General features: G+C 33.6%; 1 protein-coding gene across 1 annotated transcript; it reads left to right on the forward strand.

Annotated features, from left to right (window-relative positions):
• The first annotated feature begins 8,883 nt into the window (after positions 1-8,883).
• LOC107952282 (receptor-like protein EIX1) lies at positions 8,884-12,062 on the forward strand. The gene is made up of 2 exons (XM_041083287.1): positions 8,884-9,867; positions 9,955-12,062. Exons 1-2 carry the CDS (start codon positions 9,363-9,365, stop codon positions 12,060-12,062), a joined length of 2,613 nt encoding a protein of 870 aa, XP_040939221.1. The 5' UTR covers positions 8,884-9,362.
• Positions 12,063-21,350: the final 9,288 nt, after the last annotated feature.

Below are 21,350 nucleotides of genomic sequence, written 5' to 3' on the forward strand. Positions count from 1 at the left end.
TATTACACTATCAAGCTATCACTTTCGGGGTATTGATGAATTAAGAGTGAGATTAAAATATGTTAATGATCCAAAAATGTATTAAGAGTGAGATTAAAATATGTTACTTTTACAGCTTATCAAATATCCCCACACTTAAGTGTTTGCTTGTTCTCAAGCAAAGTCCCCAACTCACATTAAAATTAATCTTTCTCAACTTATAATTCTCATCAATAATGTTACGAAATAATTTACAAATAATCATACATTGACAATTCAACTAAAAGAGCACTAAAAATTCACAAAATGCAAATCGAAAATTTTTAAAGCATAAAAGCATAGGTATTTCCCCTTATCTAAGCAAGTACCTTTAATTCAAAATAAACAAGAATTGACATCCTCACTAAAGACTCACTCAAGCACTCAAAGTGTTTAAGGCTCAATGATATGCACTCAATAGTCGGACAAGAAATGTCATTACCATAGGCTTGCATGAAAATTAAATCTCCACCAATATAAAATGAGATGATACACAAATCAAAAGGTTTTTAAGAGGTTGTAATGGGGCTTAGGTGTGGAGAAAGACCAGAAAAGTTGGTTATAATTGAGATTGAATTGATAGATTACTAAACTAGAAAAATAAACAAATACTGAAGTAAAAACAAGTGCATAAATCAAGAACTATTCAAGAATAAGAAAACGAGTTTCTTCTCAAAATATGAATTTAACTGTTCAAGCTCAATCAACAAGACTAATTAATAATCAATATTTTTTTTCTTTTTTTTAGAACAATAAGAAATAATTCAATAAATTAAAAAAAAGAGCATATTTAGGCAACTAACCAAAACAAATCTCAACAAAAAGGGAGTCAATAAAATGTGAAAAATTGTAACACCCCTCACCCATATTCAACACCAGAATAGGGTTACGGAGTATTACCAGACTTAAAATACATTTAATCATACTTTTCACATATATTCAATCATTACAAACAATCATCGTTCAATCTCAATCAATTTGTCCCTTATACGAGCCTACGAGGCCCTAAACATGCTTTGGGAGTGGTTCGGGACTAAACAGATATCTCAAGAAACTTCCACAAAACTTTGAAAATTTTACTCAAAACAGGGGACACACGCCGGTGTGACCAGGACGTATGTCTCACACGACCACTAGACACGCCCGTATTATAGGCCGTGTGGACATTCGAGATGGGAGCACATGGCCGTGTCCCAGCTCGTGTCCGACCCCGTGTAACTCTCTGACTTAGGTCATACTGCCAACACACACGCCTGTGTGCCCTAAAAATGCCCACACATGCCTATGTGCCCTAAAAATGGCCACACATGCCTGTGTGTCAGGCCGTGTCAAGCCTATAGGGTATATTGACTTATGCCACACGGCCAAGTCACACGCCCATGTGTGAGGCCGTGTGGAGTTTCAACACCAAGGGACACACGGTCGTGTAACAAGACCATGTGTCACACACAGCTGAGACACACACACGTGTCTCTACCCGTGTGGCCAAAAATAGGCTATTTGCCACCCAATTTTACATATACCTACAGAACCCAAATTGCACCAAACACAACATCAATAGACATATAATTTACTTCCAAAACAAGCATGATATATACCATTTCCAACATCAATCACAACAAAACATAAATACCATATATAGTTACATAATTTCATACCAATCCTTGACTTTTCAATTCACTAAAATGACCATTATCAAATATGCATTATTTGGCCTAATTTCACAAGCACGCCTATATACACAAATTATCAATTTACCATTCATAGTACCTATTATCATCAATCATTACATAACCATCAACAACTAAATTAACAAGACATAACTACACTTACATGTACATTATTCAAACATACCAAACAAACTAAAATAAGCCATCACACATGGCTATATATACATGCCAAAACATAAACATTTACAATGCCAAATCATATGGCCAATATCATTACCAAAACATAACCAAAATGACTTAAAGTCCCTATACATGCCACTTAACCCAACACCTTACGACACAATCTGACGACAGCCATGCACCACCTGTTCAGTGGTCCAGAAATATCAAAAGAAAAAAAGAGTGGTTTGTCTACTCTGTCCAAAAAAAGGGGGGAATGTACATTTGTTGGACACGCATGGAACCCTTTATTATGTCACGCCAAAAATTCGATTGTTGCGAATAGCGTATCAAAGCCACTTCATCTGTTTGATTAGGATCATTAGCATCCTTAGCATTAGTATAAGTATCGGTGTCTGCCTGGATCGAACACCAATTGCAACGATTCGATAAACGGCTCATTGGGATAGATGTAGTTAAATAATAACCCCCTAGAAACATATAAGAAGTTTTCTCCTCGTACGGCTCGAGAAAAAAATGATTAATTAAAAGTTATGTCTATGTATGGAATTATAATGTATGGAATTAGCATGTCAAAAAGATCCATAAACCAGCAAATCAATTAGACATTTAACCTCGTCTTTTCTTTTAAGTATCAGTGGATAGTGTGACGTAATCTTCGACGATCCCCGAGTCTGAACAAGTTTTGGAATCACTATAAAACATGGAAAAGCAACAAAGTAACCTATATAACTTAGTAAGCTTCACTGTTACAATAAGCAACTATCACCCTTCATTAATCATTCAAATAATAGAAAACAATACACAACAATTCTATTAAATCTCAAAGATATCAAATGATCATTCACATAACTTACCAAAGACTTATCAATTCCATAGTTTCCAAAACTCAATTCATTACCGCACGTACCTGTACCATCTTGCACCAACCTCATACTCAACCACATCTTTCATTTACCCGTTAAACCATTTGGAATAGAAGTTGGATACTTAAGGGTCTTACACGATAAATACTTGTACCATGGCCCGAAGCCAAATCAGTGTAACTTATCTGAAACTCTGATATCATGGCCCAAAGCCAAATCAGCCGATATGCATGGCCCGAAGCCAAATCGGTTTATATCGTACCCGAAGTGCTAAATCATGGCCTGAAGCCAACTCAAGGTATCCCTAATGACATGTCACTAGCATCCTAAACTATTCCTAAGGTTCAACTGGGATTCCAACTGTCGAATCTTCATCGAATCATTTTCAAACTTGTCTGTAATCACATAATCAATATTCATGCTATATCAAAGCACATAAAATACATTTGAAATGAAATTATAACATACGAACTTACCTTGGATGTTAAAATGACAAATCGAGTCTATTAGTCGATAACTTTATCTTTTCCCCGATCCAAGCCTGTATTTATCCTTTCTTGATCTAAATATATTTAGAATTAACTTATTTAATCATCTCTCTATTCAATTTAGACCAAAACACACTTTAAAATAAATTTACACTTTTTCCCCACATATTTCATATTTTTCACAATTTAGTCCTTATTTCATAAAATAAAAAATTAATGCAAATTTCAAAACACCCATGATTAGCAGAATTACCATTATACCCTTAGCAAGCCATATTTTTCATTTATTTCACATTCCAACCACAAACTTTCAACATTTCTAAATTTAATCCCTATTTTTTATTTTCACTAAAAATCACTTAACAAAACCTTATATATCTATCAATAAGCATTCATAATCTATCAAGAACTTCAAAATACACATGTATTCAACAATGGCATCATCAAAATCTTTAACAATTTTGCAAATTAGTCCCTGGGCTAACTAGTACTAGTTGCAACGATTACAAAAATATAAAAATCATTAAAAACGGAGTAAAAATACTTACCAATCAAGCACACAAGTGACCGAATAGAAAACCTAGCTTTTGGATTTTCTTCCTCTCTAATTTCAGTTGATGAAGAACATAAAAATAATAACAATGTTTTGTTAAATTAATTTTATTAACATAATTTTACAAATTACAAAAATAACCTTTGTTATAAATCATTTAAATTCGTTTATTCATGTCCACTCACACTAATCATGGTCTAATTACAACATAAAGGCCTTAACTTTAAGGTTCTATAGCTATTAGACACCTTTAGCTATTAGAACTCAAGTTTTACACTTTATGTGATTTAGTCCTTTTTTATCAAATTGACAATTTAAACGATAAAATTTCTTAACGAAATTTTCACACAATCATTCAATCATGCTGTATACATTAGAATAATAATAAAATAAATATTTTGACTTCAAATTTGTGATCCCGAAACTATTGTTCTGATTTGACTAAAAACGGGCTGTTGTAAAAATTCTGAACGAAAAAAATGAGTTATAGGTTAACATTAATGGTTAAATAAAGAAACAATGTATTAGGCTCAACGGGGTTGACTAAGGGTTAATTAAAAAGGTAGGCTTTTTAATGGGATAAATGGGTTAAAACCTTGTGCCTTTATCATCTCAGTATATCAAATCAAAGGTGTGGTCTTGACATGTATAATCGAAGCAAGTTCTAGAATAACAAATTAAATTGACACACTCGTAACTAATAATCAAATGAGCAAGAAAAATATATGTTCTGAAAGCTCAAAATCTCACAAAAAATCATGGTTTTTTATGTCAAACTTGTAAATTTAAAACTTCAAAATAATATCTCAATTCAGAGAAACAACCTAAAAGTTTTAATTCTGAGAATAAACTTATCATGCTTGATTCTCTCATGTCTTAAAGTTTAAATCAACCAATGCACCAATATCTACAAATTAATCTAAAACACATCAACAAAAATCTCAAATCGATAAAAATTTATTCTAATGGAAGTATGAGAAAATTATTTAAACATAAGACATAATTAAGATATTTTCTAATAATTATATAAATAACCGCCCCACATTTAAGATGTACATTGTCCTCAATGTACAACCAGATATTATCACAGTGTAAGTAGAATATCATAAGAGAGGGAGAAAACTAAAACTTCCCAGAATTGTGAAAAGTGGAATTGTAGACAAATCTAACTGTAGTGCATGATTCCAAGCAACTAAAAAGAAAATAAACACAAATAGTCAAGAAAATTGGTGTTTTGATTCGTAGAAATCCCTAAATTATGTTAATATCTCTTTCGAGATTAAGAACAACTGACTCTAGCTTGATTAATTGAAATCTCTTTCTAATAAAACCCCTATCATCACATTAACTCGATTTATGGATTCCAATATTAGATTCGACTTTAATCTGATGGATTTATGTCGTCCTATTTCTAAGATTGCATGCAACTCCACTCAATTATGCTAGATCTACTATTAAATAGAGCTTTTGGCTCCATTGAATTAAACACATTAAACATGAATTAATATCCCAGAAATATTAAAATAAGAAATAAACATACATAATTAAGAACAAGAATCAAGTATTTATCGTGTAAAAAACATACATTAAATAAAAGTATTCATCATAGGTCTCATCCTCCCTAGATATCTAGGGAATTAGTTCATAATCCTAAATGAAAACATCTCAAAGTCAGAATAACCACAAAACATAAAAAAACTCATAAAAACTTCGAAATAAATTAAAAGGAGATCTTCGATCTTGATGGAGATCTACTTTCGAGTTGATTCCAATGGCGTTCTTCGAGTGTTTTCTTTGATCTTACCTGATGGCCCCCTTATGTCTTCTTCTAATGGGTATTTATAGACTTTAGAATGCTCAAAAAGCTTAAAATTTGATTTTTTAAGCGTATTTGGGAAGCAAGGTGTGAAATTGACAAGGGCTGGCACATGGGTGTGTGTCCAGCCTGTGTGGAAATGCCCAGGTCGTGTGGCTCCTAAAAACAGCTCTATTTGTCCGATTTTGGCTCTTTTTTGCTCCTTTTGCTCCCAAATGTTCTCTTAAGTATAGAAACATGAATTTAAAGGATTATGAGTATCAAATTCACTAATTTGCATAAATAATCATCCAAAAACGCATTAAGAATGGGATTAAAATATGTTACTTTTATAGTTATCAAAGTCTCCTCTCCTTTTCACCTATCACCATTACATTTAAATTCATTCTCATAATCCAAAAAAGCATGATTAATCTCATGCTCAACTAATCCCCATTTAGCTTTAGTTTGGTCATCATACTAAATGAGAATTGTGAAAAATGAATCAAGCACTAAAATCTTATAACACGATATTCATTATCTTTCCAGAATATGGGATAGTCACATTCGTCCCTCAAAGTTAATCCAATTTCAGCTCAAAATGCACATTGGGAGGAAATTGTTTTGGTGTACAGTTGGGAAAGTGAGTCGGTCGTTTGCCGTATTTGAGATCCCGTGAACAAATTGACGTGTCTAGTTAGAAAAAAAAAACTAGTTGGATTCCATTAAGGGAGATAATGATCAAATTTAAACGACCCACATAGTTGATGTCATTAATTTGAGTTGGACTCTTCTAGATCGCAAGGCTGCCGAGATCTTAAATTGCGAACGCATGTTACGTGGTTAGATAATCAGTAAGGGTTGGTTTGGAAGTCGTACCAGAACCAACTACACAAGGAAGAGTTAGCTGTTGAGGTGTCATTGATCACTATAACTATCTTATTGTTTGGAAGAGAAAAATCCACTTTCAAGGACCAGTTCGAGTTCGGAGTATACTAAGGCTAAGGCTAAGCATTCACATATTTGATTTACCAATTTAATTTAAATTACTTAATTTTGTTTTGCAACTATCAATCCGTTTTTATTTCATTTTATTTTATACTTGTTTTCCTTTATCAACTAAAATTTCCCTTTAATTACTTTTCAGCTCTACATGTATAGGTTGTGGGCATGACAGTTGCCTAGACTCAGGAATCTGGTCATGTAAACAGGAAAATTAGGAGTCCCAGTCCCTGTGGGATTGACCCTACTTCTCTATACTATAGTTTAATTCAGTTAGAGCGTAGGCAATTATATTTGGTGGTTTCGACACCCATAAACTATTAGTAAATATTATATTTTAGTCATTCAACTTTAAAAAATTACAAAATAGTTACTGAATTATTTGAAAGTTATAATTGGTGATTGGCCCGTTAAGTTCCTAACAAATATTAGATGTGGGGATGGGTAAGTTTACAATTTGGTCATCAATTATTAGTAAATTTATAATGTAATCACTCAACTATTAGTAAATTTACAAATTAGTCACTTTTTGCATAATTTAAGATTTTTTTTCATTGATACAACTAAATAAAATGTGCTATTAAATTATTTTATATTTTCTCAACCAAATTAATATCTTAGCGGTTTTTTTTTCTTTTAATTTTCCCCTTGTTAAGTGTTAATTAATTACATAACAAAATCGAAAAAAAGATTTAATGAATTATATAATGAAATAATAAATTTGTTTGGTACATTAGAATCTCAAACTTATACACCCACACACAACCATTTAAATTACTATACAGGCATAATCAATGGGTCAATTCTCGATTTTAAAGATATAAAAAACACCCTTAATCGATAATCCAAATGCTAGGATTCAAAATAATAAGTCTTTAATTACAAGAGAACCAATAGCACGTCTCTTTCTTTAATTACAAGAGAACCAATAGCACGTCTCTTTAGTCATTAATTTGGATAAAATAGTGATGATAAAACTGAAAGTGATGTGTAAATAAATAAGAAGGAAAGCAATCACTCTGAAGAAGCTTTTTTTTTCATATATTTAATGGTTAGAACCAAAACAAAGATAAAACCTATATTGTTAGACAAATTTGTTAATTTCCTTCAAATATTTTTATATTTTATTTAGTACTATCTTAACACACTATTGAGAATAATGGTTTTAATAATTTAACGGATAAATGATTTGTTTGTAACTTTTAAATAATTCAGTTGAATTGAGTATTATATACGCTTATTAAAAGTTTAAATGGAACAAGAAATAGAAAAGAGAAAATTACAGTCAATTTGTATATTGTTCGGTCATTGATGAAGTAATAATAATAAATAAATGGCATAATCATTTATTTCTGTCCTTTAATGTTACAAAAAAAGTTATTTTAGTTCTCTATTTAAATTTTCATCTTTTTTTGCCCTTAAATTTTTTTCCTTCAAATCACCTCAAAATGAATGAAAATGTTAACGTACGTGAATTGCCACTTGGATTACACATTAACATTTAATTAACTTTTTAAAATTTAAAAATTCAAAAAAATAAAAAACTTTTTAAAAATTTAATAATAAAATATATAAAACAACAATAAAAATATTTTTTAAATATTTTATTAATTTTTAAACAGTAAAACAGGCTTTTAGGGCAAGGCAAGCTAACTTGAAAACGAGCTTAGACTTGAAATTTTTTTGGAACCGAGCCTCAACTCGGCCATGGAACCTTTAGGTTGGATGAACTTTGAAAAATGGTCGAATCAAATTGGGGTCAAATTTGAGATAAATTTACTCACTCGTTTTAAGATATTTACAGAACTATCATAATATATATTAAGTTTCTACATTCAATAAATAAATAAATATTTTAAGATTTAAGTCTAAACTCAAAAAAAAATATTTGGTTCAAAATAAAAATAAATAAAATTTATTTGATTCAAAATAAAAATAAAATAAAATAATTCAATTAAATTCGGGCGAAGTGGAATCTCTTATTAAATTTCGAGGTGAAATTTGAGACAATTTTTTTTTGTTTTTAAGAGTCGAGGTGGAAGCAGGATGGGATGGGATGTGACTTCATCAGAAAAAAATTCCAACTCGAAATTCCCTACGAAATTGTCTTTAGGTATCAACACTATCACAGAGCTTTAAATTTCCTATGAAATTGCTTTTAGATAAAGGACTTGATCAGAACAAGTTACCTGTAAAATGTTACATCACTCACTCCCCCCTATCAATCAAAACTTTGAAAATAACAATTCAACAGGGTTTTCTCTGCAACTTCAATTACTGCTCCTATAAAAACTATTGGATCTCTGAACGGATTAAATCCAAGACTTTGTTTTAATGCATAAAACTCATCATCATCATCATCATCATCATCATCATCATGACCACCTTTATTTTCCTACTGTTTATTTCTTCCAAACTACTTGTTATAAATGCTTCTAATTGTCATGAACAAGAAAGAGAAGCATTGATGAGCTTCAAATCAAACATGGCAGACCCTTCAAATCGTTTATCTTCATGGAAAGGCCAAAACTGCTGCAGCTGGCATGGAATCGACTGTTCGGACTCGTTTCATGTGACAGCCATTGACCTTCGAAATCCCAAACCAGACAACCTTATTCTGGACACGAATTCCCAACTTGTTTCAACGTCTGATGTCCCATCTACTGCTCTTACTGGACCCATCCACCCTTCTTTGTTCTATCCCTTACTCATCTCAGATACCTTGACCTCAGTTTCAACAACTTCAGTTTCTCAAAGGTTCCTTTAGGATTCTCAAATCTCACTGGACTCATGTATCTCAATCTATCGAATGTTATGTTCAATGATTCCATTACAACCCAGTTTTCCAACCTTACTTTCCTGATGGAACTTGATCTTTCGTGTTCTTCAAGCATTGACGACCACTCATCAATTTACACTACCTTGTCATCTACCCGGACAATTCATGAAGGTTCTCTATACACATACATGAATCGAGGCAATTTGTATGCACCGAATTTGAGTTGGTTGCAAAGGTTGAACAATCTCAGAAAACTAAAACTGAATGGTGTGGATTTATCCAAAGCATCTCGATCAAACCTGTGGGCTAAATCGGTATCGACTCTTTCCAAGCTGAGGTTTCTTGAGCTGTCTAATTGTAGGATTTCTAGGGAGGTTCCAGTTGAGCAACTTCTCAACCTCACTAAATTATCTGAATTGTACATGGACTACAACTTCTTGGCATCGAAAATCCCGAGTAAGTTGGCCAATCTCACCTCCCTCTCAGTCCTAGACCTCACCAGATCGAACCTACAAGGTCATATCCCTTACCTTCCTCAAGTAAAGACACTTCATGTGGGAAACAACTCTGATGTTATGGTTGATCTCCATTCAATGTTTGCAGTCCCCTGGCCTCGATTAGAATCAATCGACATATCATCTACTCATGTCATTGGATCCATCCCACCCTCCATCGCCAACATCACCTCATTAGTTGATTTCATAGCATACAACAGTTTGATTCAAGGACGGATACCTGCCTCCATGATGAACCTTACGAGGTTGGAAATGTTGAGTCTAGATATGAACAACATAAGTGGTGAGATTTCACCATCAATATCCAATTTAAAAAGCCTGCAACTTCTATCTTTGCTTCAGAACTCTTTTCATGGATTGATCCCCGACACAATTTGTAGTATCTCCTCTCTCAGGTATCTATTGTTAGCAGGCAACTCTTTTACCGGAAACATTCCAAATTGCATAGGCCAGCTCAATGATCTCAGCTACTTTGAGGTTAGTTCCAACAAGATGAATGGATCAATCCCTTCATTGTCATCTTTTTTCAGACACTCAACTCCATATATGTTAGTTCTGGGATTTAGTGGGCTAACCGTGAAAGTAGACCAACAACCATTTCCACCAAGGTTTCAACCACAAATCGTGTCCCTTGATTCATGTAATATGGGAGGCAAAATCCCAGGTTTTATATCAAACCTGACCAAACTAGTATTTTTAAGTTTGTCCAATAACAGCCTATCAGGGACAATTCCTTCTTGGCTGTTCAATCTTCCCAACTTAGGCTACTTAAATCTTTCTTTCAACAGGCTCCAAGGTGTCATCCCACCTAGCATCAAGCTAAAGTCATTTTTCATCCAGACAACACTTATATTAAGAAACAATCTGCTTCAAGGATTGATCCCTCGGCAGCTCGAGAATATTCAAGCTTTGGATTTATCAGCGAATAATTTCACAGGCAACGTTCCTGCGGAGGTCGGACTAGGCAAAATTAGGTACTTGGCACTCTCTGATAATAAACTTTTTGGTCGGATCCCATTCTCTTTATGTCAAGAAAACTGTGAGCTTCTGCTGCTAGATCTTTCCACCAACAACTTGTTCGGAACCATTCCGACCAGCTTCGGAAATTGCAGCTGTTTAGTGTATCTAAACCTCGGCTCGAACAATCTTACCGGTGGTATTCCAGAGGAACTGCAAGGTGCTAAAAGGTTGAGTTTTTTAAATGTTAGTGGCAATCATTTTGATGGTCCATTCCCTTCTGTTGTTCGTAGACTTGAGAGAATATCGGTTATCGATATGGGAAACAACAAACTCAGTGGAAAGATCCCTGAATTCATTGGAGACCTCAAAGACCTCCAAATTCTTTTGTTGGAATTCAACTCGTTCAATGGTTCAATCCCGGAAGAGATAAATGCATTAGAAAATCTGCAATTCATTGGCTTTTCTAATAATCAACTGTCTGGTCCAATCCCTGAAAAGCTATCTGGTTTAAAGACAATCATAAACAGGCCAAAGGATGGAAATCTTCTTGGGTCTATCATCTCACAACTGTACATTGGTGTTCGAGTGAACCTGGTCGCTAAGGGATTGTCAATGCAATTTGATGTGGTTCGAACGTATAATAATGGACTGGATCTTTCATGCAACAAGCTTACGGGAAATCTTACATCGGAATTAGGCCATCTGCAAGGGCTTTATGCACTAAATCTCTCCCATAATCGTCTCTCTGGTAACATCCCAACCGCCATTGGAAACATGAGTCTTTTGGAATCTCTCGACCTCAGTTACAACAATCTAAGCGGAGAGATCCCCGTATCATTGGCTTTGTTGGATCCACTCTCAACTTTAAACTTGGCACACAACAATATGAGTGGCGAAATCCCAACAAGCCCACACTTTGATACGTTGAGCAGAGATGGGTTAGCATACATTGGCAACAAATTCTTGTGTGGAGCTCCTGCTGGTAGCCACTGCGACAGCGAAGATTTCCCAACGCCAGAATCATCTGAGTCTGAGCATAGCGAAGAACAATCTGGGGAGTGGAAAATGGTGCTCGCACTGGCATTTGCAGGCTATGTAGTTGGTTTCTGGGGACTTTTTGGGGTTGTTTATTTGGTGAATGAGAAATGGAGGAAGGCTTATTGGGCAAGTGTTGATCGAATCGTAGATGGAATCATCAGATGCAGAAAAATCAGAGTATCATCTGTTAACCAGTGAATTTTCTCTTTCTTTTATCTCTTTGTTTGCTAAATTAATGGATGCTTGATCCCTTTTCCAAAGATTGTTTCAGTTCTTCTTTTAGCTCTATGATGATTAGTAGGTAACTTAATTGCTTGTACATAAATATTCGTAAAATAAAATAGTTTGTCTGTTTGTTTGAACTAAAATGTTTCCAGAAAAAATATTTTCTAAATTTTATTCTTGTCTTCATAAGGTGATTGGAAAATTGCTTCCCTTTCCGCGACTTACGGATAAAAAAGGGAAATCATTTTGCCAAACTCTCCGACCTTTCCAAAAAAAAATAAATAAATAAGAAGAAAGAAAGCGGAATGCTATGAAAATATCTACTTTTTCTTCTCCTCAGTCCTTCGGGGCTTTTTTTTAATTGACTCAAAATTTTTTATTAATTACGAAGATTATCCACTTGAAAAAAAATTATGTAATTTAATCTGTTTGTTATAGTAAATCTCGATACAGTCACAAGCATTGGCGGCACCACCCTTAATGAGTACCCAATCATTGGCCAGTTTAAAAAATAATAATTTTCTTGAATAACGTCGTTGTCATTGGCAGCAATATTTTAATAGGTGTCGCCTTTGCATTGGTGACACCAACATTTTTATTGAAAAAAAGCACATCATTGTTTTTCTTTTTTGGTGTCATCGTTGCCATTAACGGCACCGGTGTTATGCTATCGACCTTGACATTGGCAACAACAATATGTTTTTAAAAAAATAAATTTCGTCGTTCACTCTCTAAAACGAAAAATATTTTATATATACTTGGATAAAAATAAAAGCTCCAATGGTGAGAAAGGTGAATATAGAATGAGAGAAAGATAAAAGGAGAAAGAAATGATTGTTTTGGTAGTTAATATGAACGGAGAAAGCCTTCGACAGTGGAGAGTCCACAACGGCGGCAATGATTTTTTTCTATTTAGTTTATTCTATTTAGTTTATCTTCATCTCTTTTTTTTACTGGTAAGGAATTACTTCCATTAAAAGAAAAAAATGCATTGAAAAATACTGTTAGGATCGTCCCGATTAAGCAACGAACAAGTAAAAATAGTAAAAGAAATTGAGAAGATGAACACACAAATTTAACGTGGAAAAACCCCTCAAAAGAGGATAAAAAACCACGGGCAAAGATAATTTTACTATAATGGCAAAAGAATGAAGAGTACAAAAGATGGAGATAAAAACTAAACCCCGAAAACCCGAAAAACAAAGAACCCTCAAACGTAAACACAAAATTCTCTGAATGTGTTATGAGTTCTAATCTAATGGGTGTCTCTTAATTCTAAGATTGTAAAGGAGCCTATTTATAGGCTAAATTAGTAAGTCAAATAAACTATACTAATAAATGCTAAATATATTATACTAATAAATACTAAATCTTCTAGAAAGAAAATATATTTTTGTTTAACTTGACTTGCAAGCAATCTCTTAGAATTTGGGTCACACAATTCTAACAATCTCCACCTTGACACGAATTCTTTCAATGCCATCTTTGCCAAAACCCGCCACGAGCCTATCTTGAACTATGCAGGGAATTAACTGAGTCGAATCTATGCTTAGAAGCTGGAAGACTTCTAGCCTTCGACTTGTGCACTACCAAATCAAAACTAACCCGGGTCTGATTTTCACGAATACAGTGCCCTAACTTTTCAAAACCTGCATCCAAAAGAGAACCTCTCTTCAACGAAACGGTCATACCTTTTTCCCTCCTATGACCAAGTTGCCTCCGCTTCAAATGAGTTGACTTTGACTCCGTAACGGACGAGGGATGTCCGATTTCACCGGTCACTATAGAACCTTCCAGAATATAAAGACTGCCGGTTCTTTTACCTTTTAACAAAACGAGAGCTCCACGAGATACTTTAATGTCGCTCGACTCGATGTTGATTCTGCATCCTTTCAAGTCTAAAATACTCAAGGAGATGAGATTCTTTCGTAAATCAGGTACATACCTGACATCTGAGAGTGTCCTAATCGTCCCATCGTGTATCCTAATTTTAACAGTACCAATACCGATTATTTTACTAGATGAATCGTTTCCCATGTGCACAACTCCACCTTCAACTGAACTGTATGTGGAGAACCATTCTCTATTGGGACACATGTGGAAAGAACATCCTGAATCTAGGATCCACTCAGACGTAAGCTTGGAGTTATCGCTCGTTGACACTAACAAGAAATCATCACCGCCTTCATCGACCAAATTAGCACCAGCTACATCTTCCTCGTTACTCTCAGCAGCTCTTTTATTTCGCAGTTTATAACAATCTACTTTGACGTGACCTAACTTTTTGCAATAGCGACACCTTTTGTCTCGTTTCTTTGATGCTACCAAAACAGAAGCTTGTCTATCTGCTTTGCTATTCAAATCAAACTCATTGTCGAGTTTGTCTCTACTCAACAAATGACCCTTCACATCTTCGAACGAGAGTTTGTCTCTGCCATAAATCAGGGTCTCCCTGAAAGACTTGTATGAAGAGGGTAAAGAGCACAATAATAGCATAGCTTGATCTTCATCGTCAATATGAACCTCAACTTCTTTAAATCATTTAAAAGAGTAATGAATTGACTGATGTGATCTTTAAGAAGCTCACCTTCGTTCATGCGAAACGTAAATAGACGTTGTTTCAACACTAAACGGTTAGCCAGAGACTTAGTCGCATAAAGAGTTTCTAACCTTTTCCACAAGGCGAATGAGGTCTTCTCCATCAATACCTCCTGCAATACTGTATTCGCGAGGCACAACTGGATTTCAGACAAGGCCTTTTCATCAAGCTCTTCCCATTCTGTTTGATTTAGATTCTCAGGCTTTTTCCCTGTAACAACCTTTTTCAAGCCATTTTGAACTAGAATTGCCATCATCCGAACTTGCCATAGATTGAAATTTGTCTCACCATCGAACTTCTCAATTTCAAACCTTGTTGCTGCCATCTCTGACCGGGCTGATCTATGAAAGTTAAACTAGCTCTGATACCACTTGTTAGGATCGTCCCGATTAAGCAACGAACAAGTAAAAATAGTAGAAGAAATTGAGAAGATGAACACACAAATTTAACGTGGAAAAACCCCTCAAAAGAGGATAAAAAACCACGGGCAAAGATAATTTTACTATAATGGCAAAAGAATGAAGAGTACAAAAGATGGAGATAAAAACTAAACCCCGAAAACCCGAAAAACAAAGAACCCTCAAACGTAAACACAAAATTCTCTGAATGTGTTATGAGTTCTAATCTAATGGGTGCCTCTTAATTCTAAGATTGTAAAGGAGCCTATTTATAGGCTAAATTAGTAAGTCAAATAAACTATACTAATAAATGCTAAATATATTATACTAATAAATACTAAATCTTCTAGAAAGAAAATATATTTTTGTTTAACTTGACTTGCAAGCAATCTCTTAGAATTTGGGTCACACAATTCTAACAAATACAAAAGCTCCAATGGTTAGAAAAGAGAATCTAGAATGAGAGAAAGATAGAAGAAGAAACAAATATTGTTTTGGTGATTAATCCGAACAGAGAATGCCTTTCACGGTAGAGAGTTCACAACAGTGACGATGATTTTTTACTATTTAATTTATCTTCATCTTTTTTTTCTAACGGTTATGAATGACTTTCATTAGAAGAGAAAAAATGCATTAAAAATTACAAAAAAGTAATGAACAGTTAAAAAACTGAAAATTAAAATAAGAAGAAAACTTTATCAAAAACTTTCTTCTTCTCTGACATATGAAGACAATAAAGCAAATAGGAAGCTATTAGAGAATTCTCCATTCCCCTTTTTTGGCTGGATTTTCATTGGTTTTTGAGGAAAGGTTTTATTTCCCCAAGCACTTTTATAAATGAAATTCATTTATTTTCTATAAAAAATATCTTTTGTATTTGATGTGTTGTTAATTCATTAATTAACTCATTATTTCTTAAAAGAAAAGAAATTAGGTTGATAAATGCTAAATAATCTAGCTATCTAACTATTTTTTTTATTTCAATATTTTTTCAATCTCCCCCCTAATTTTACTTTTCTCAAAAGTTTTTCAATTTCCTTTCTCACCATTGATTTTTCAATTTTAGCCAAGTACAAATCAATTTTTTTCTTCTTTGCCCTTTTGTTTCTTCGCCCGATCAATTTTTTTCTTCTTTGCCCTTTTGTTTCTTCGCCCGATGATGAATGTACCAATTCTTTTTTACTGCATAGGATCTAGGTCTTCGTTTTAGAGAATGGATGACAATTTTTTTAATTTCTCCAATGCCACCATAGAGGCCGGTGACACCCATTAAAAATTATTTTTAAAAAAAACGGTGCCACCAATATCAAGGCTGATAACAAAACATTGGTGCCACCAATGGCAACGGCAACACCAAAAATATATCTGACATGCTTTTTTTAATAAAAATGTAGTTGCTGCCACCTATTAAAATATATATTTCTCTTTTTCCTAAAAATACAAGTATTTTGGCATGACATGTACGCGTATTTTTATTGGTGCCACCAATGGCAACGACAAAACCAAGGTTTACTGTAGCAAACGAGTTACTTTTATACATAAATTTTCAAGTGGGTCATTTTTGTAATTAAAAACAAATTTTAGGTCAATTCCAAAAAAAGTCGTCCTTCGACATACCCCTCTCATTGACATTCTCATTAGCTTTCTCATCGGGAATTCACCCATTCCACCTAGGCAAATTTTATATTTTCATATATTCATTTATATTTTCTTTTTCAAGATCTATTATTTGTTTTTTTTTCTTTAAAAAAATGGGTTTTTTTACTAAAGATTATTTTTCTAGATTTTTTTGCCCATGCTACAAAATTATGATCATACTAAAAAACCTTGTTAATGAAGGGGTTAACCTTAAATTACTTCCCTTTTCCCTAAAAATATAGGACTTGTCACTCTTGCAAGTATGCTTTGTATATATTCTCTATAATTCCTATTTTTAGACTCCATTTTTTATCTAAGATGTCCATCGGTAATATGCTTGATCACATGCTCACTCAGGTTCTTTGAGATTGATGTTTGGCATTGGTTAAAGGAGTTTCTCTTGTAAGTTTTATGGTTTGCTTAAAGTATTTTTTGATATTTCATTGTGGAGTTTGATAATCTTTTAAGTATTGCTACTAAAACATTTTGAATGCTAAATTCATTGAGAACAGTTTAAACTAAACGACACTTTCAAAGTCCCATTATCTGAATCAGTGAGTTCAATGGTCGAATTAATTAGTGCTCAATTAAACACAGAGGTTGGGAAGTGATGGTCACTAAACTAACTATAAATACGACTAAGGAAAGTGTACCTATCGAATAATAGTATAGCTATGGTGAGTAGGGAATATCGTATCCACGAGAACTAAAAGTACTAGTAATTACCATTTTCTTATTATTTAGCTGATCAATTGAAGTGATTGTTTTTAATCTAAATTTGTTTTTAATCTAAATTTACTAATTTAATTTAACTAAGAACGCAACAGAGAATGAAATAGGAAAATAATCGAAGATAACCAATGAGATGACAATACCCAGGAAAGAATCCAACTAGACTTCACCTATTATTATCAATGTGAATTAAACGATTTATTCACTTGTGTCTTGATCCATAGAAATCCCTAAATTATGTTAATATCTCTTTCGAGATTAAGAACAACTGACTCTAGGTTGATTAATTGAAATCTCTTTCTAATTAAAATCCGTATTGTCACATTAACTATATCTATGGATTCCCTAATTAGATTTGACTCTAATTCGGTAGATTTATGTCATCCTATTTCTAGGATTGCTTGCAAATCCACTTAATTATGCTAGATCTATTTTTAAACATGGTCTTTTACTCCACTGATTTAAGCACATTAAACATGAGTTAATATCCCTAGAAATATTAAAATATGAAATAAGTATATCTAATTGAGAACAAGAATAATGTATTTATCGTGTAAATTAGAAATTAAATAATAAGATTCATCATAGGTTTCATCCTCCCTAGGTAGGAATTTAGTTCATAATCCTAAATATAAACATTTCAAAGTTAGAACAACCATATGACATAAAGAAACTCAACAAAAATTCAAAAGAAATTAAATGGAGATCTTCAATCTTGAGGGAGATCTGCTTCTGGGTTGATTCTGATGGTGTTCTTCGAGTGTTTTCTTCAATCTTCTCTGATTGTCCCCTTAGGTCTTCTTCTAATTGGTATTTATAGCTTTAGAATGCTCAGAAAGCCTAAAAATTAAATTTTTCCGCGTATTTGGGAAGCAAGGTGTGAAATCGATACTGGCCAGTACATGGGCATATGACCAGCCCGTGTGGAAATGCCCTAACCGTGCGGATCCTGAAAACAACTCTTTTTGTTCGATTTTGGCTTGTTTTTCACTTCTTTCGCTCCCAAATGCTCTCCTAAGTGTAGAAACATGAATTTAAAGGATTAGGAGCATCAAATTCACTAATTTGCATAATTAATTATCCAAAAATACATTAAGAATGAGATTTAAATATGTTACTTTTATAGCTTATCAAATATTCCCACATTTAAGCGTTTGCTTGTCATCAAGAAAAATCCTCAAATCACATTAAAATTAATATTTCTTAACTTGTAATTCCCATCAATAATGTCTCAAAATAATTCACAAATAATCATGCATTGACAATTCAGCCAAAAGAGCACTAAAGTCTCAAACAATCCAAGCTAACATTTTTAAATGCGAAAACATAGGTGTCTCTCCTTATTTAAGTAGTTACCTTTAATTCAAAACCTACAAGAATTGACATCCTCACTAAAGATTCACTCAAATCACTCAAAGTGTTTAAGGTTCACGAATAAGCACTCAATAGTCGAACAAGAAATGTCATTACCATAAGCTTGTATGGAAATCAAATCTCCACAACTATAAAATGAAATGATATACAAATTAAAATGTCTTTAAGAGTTTGTAACAGGGCTTTGGTTAAGGGTGTAGAGAAAGGCCAGAAAAGTTGGTTATAATTGGGATCGAATTGAGAAATTACCAAATAGAAAAAATACACAAGTGCTGAATTAAAAACAATTACATCAATCGAGACCTATTTAAGAATAAAAACGAGATTCTTCTCAAAATATGAATTTAACTGTTCAAGCTCAATCAACATATATAAAACTAAATAATAATCAAGATTTTTATTAATTTTTTTCGATTTTTTTATCTTTTATTTTTTTATCTAAAACAATCAGAAATAATTCAGCAAATCAAACACAATAGCATAGTTAAGCAACTAACCAAATCAAATCTCGATAAAAAAGGGAGTCAATAAAACGAGAAAAAGTTTCAACTTAAAGATGAGTTATGGGTTAACATTAAGCGGTAAATCAAGAAACGGTGTGTTAGGTTCAACGGGGTTCACTAAAGGTTAATTTTGTAGGTAGGCTTTTTATGAGATAAGTGGGTTAAAACCTAAGTGTCTATCATCTCAATATATCAAATCAAAAGGTATGGTCTCGATATGTATAATCAAAGCAAGTTCTAGAATAACAAATCAAATTGACACACTCATAACCAATAATAAAATGAGCAAGAAAAATGTATGCTCCAATGGCTCAAAATCTCACAAAAAATAATGGTTTTTTATGTCAAACTTTCAAATCTCAAACTTCAAGATAATACTTCAATTTAGGGAAACAACCTAAAAATTTTTAATTTCTAAAAAATAACTTATCATGCTTGATTCTCTCATGTCTTAAAGTTTAAATCAACAAATACACAATTATCGATAAATTAATATAAAACACATCAACAAAAAATTCCAAATCGAAAAAAATTTATTCTAATGGAAGTATGAGAAAATTACTTAAATACAAGATATAATTCAAGGATTTTCTAATAATTATATAAAAACCTCCCTACACTTAAGATATACATTGTCCTTGATGTACAAACAGATATAATCACAGTATAAGCATAATATCATAAGAGAGGAGAAAACTGAAATTACCTTGAACATTGGATGAAATTGCCAGAATGGTGAAAAGTAGAATTGTAGACAAATCTAGATATAGTGCATGATTCCAAGCAAACTAATAAGAAAATAAACACAAATAGTGAAGAAGATTAAAAGGTTACTAACTTGATTAGAAACAACCATATAGATAAAAATATAGTTCAAAAGATAAGAAACGAAATAAGTCTAAGAAAATAATAATAATAAAAAATAACAATAAACATAAACATAAAATAAAAAGAAAAAGAAAAAGAAAACAAATAAACTTGATGGTCCTCGTCATTAGAAGCTGACGAGGAGATATGGAGATGCTGACAGATCTGCTGCAATGTTGCTTCAATACTATTGAACCTTTGAAAGCAATGTTGCTTGAAGCGATTGAACTGCTCGGAGAGGTCCTCTAAGGTAGTAGTAGAAGAAACAAGACGGTGACTCAAAGGTGGGGGATGAGCTGGATCCTCGTGATGGAAAGGGACATCATCAGTGAAGTTCTCGGGCTCATCCTGAGGGTCAGAATGAGTAATCGGTACTGAGGAAGATCCACTCCTCGGAGTCGCTCGATCATCCATATGGGTCATGCTAGATATTCCCTATGAGGATATCTAGCCGGCGAGTGTAAACGTAGAGGACTGTACTAGTATGTCGAGGAGACCAAAGTGTCGAGCGAGTCGAGTCACATAAAGGCCTAAACAGATAGGACCCTTCCTATTGCGGTATGTCTGATGGTGAAAGGCGAAGGCGATAAATTAAGCTAAATAAAAAATATGCCCTGTGGCCATGCTCCATAAAAAATATGCATCGGTGGTACTGACGACTCCGGTGCTCTCTTTTCTACTGGTCAAAATGTGACCTAAAAGGGCGTGAATAAACCGTAAAGCTAGAGGGAGAGAAGTCGCATTTGAGCGACTCGTGTTATAAGGTGTCATACTCGCCATAAGGTCTACCCAACAAAGAGATGGCAAGTAGTGGATGTGCCAATGTATGCAGAGGAAGTTCTTGGCACTCATAAACTCTTCAATGTATAGTCCCAAAGCAGAACCAAACTCAGGGATACTCATATGTCGCACCAAGCCATCGAGTCTGAAGGCTCAGCTCATCATGGTTCGTCATTACATACTGTAGAGCAAATATCAAATAGAACTCCAAGGTCAGCTCCATATATGTGGGCTCGATAATGGAAAATAACTAGTCCCATGAGGCTGTAGAAATGAAGGCTTGAACATGATAAGCTAATTGGACTTGCTCCAAAGTAGCCCAATCGATACAGCAGTTGAAACCGAATGGTCGCAATCGAAGTAGCTGATA

Source organism: Gossypium hirsutum, chromosome A02, assembly GCF_007990345.1.
Source record: "Gossypium hirsutum isolate 1008001.06 chromosome A02, Gossypium_hirsutum_v2.1, whole genome shotgun sequence".
In the NCBI taxonomy this organism is placed as follows: domain Eukaryota; kingdom Viridiplantae; phylum Streptophyta; class Magnoliopsida; order Malvales; family Malvaceae; genus Gossypium; species Gossypium hirsutum.

Bases quoted from the DNA above. Each gene is read 5' to 3' on its own strand.
- LOC107952282 (XM_041083287.1), top strand. From the start codon at position 9,363: ATGTATCTCAATCTATCGAATGTTATGTTCAATGATTCCATTACAACC. The intron at 9,868-9,954 runs GTCATATCCCTT...CAATGTTTGCAG, and splicing joins CACCAGATCGAACCTACAAG to TCCCCTGGCCTCGATTAGAA.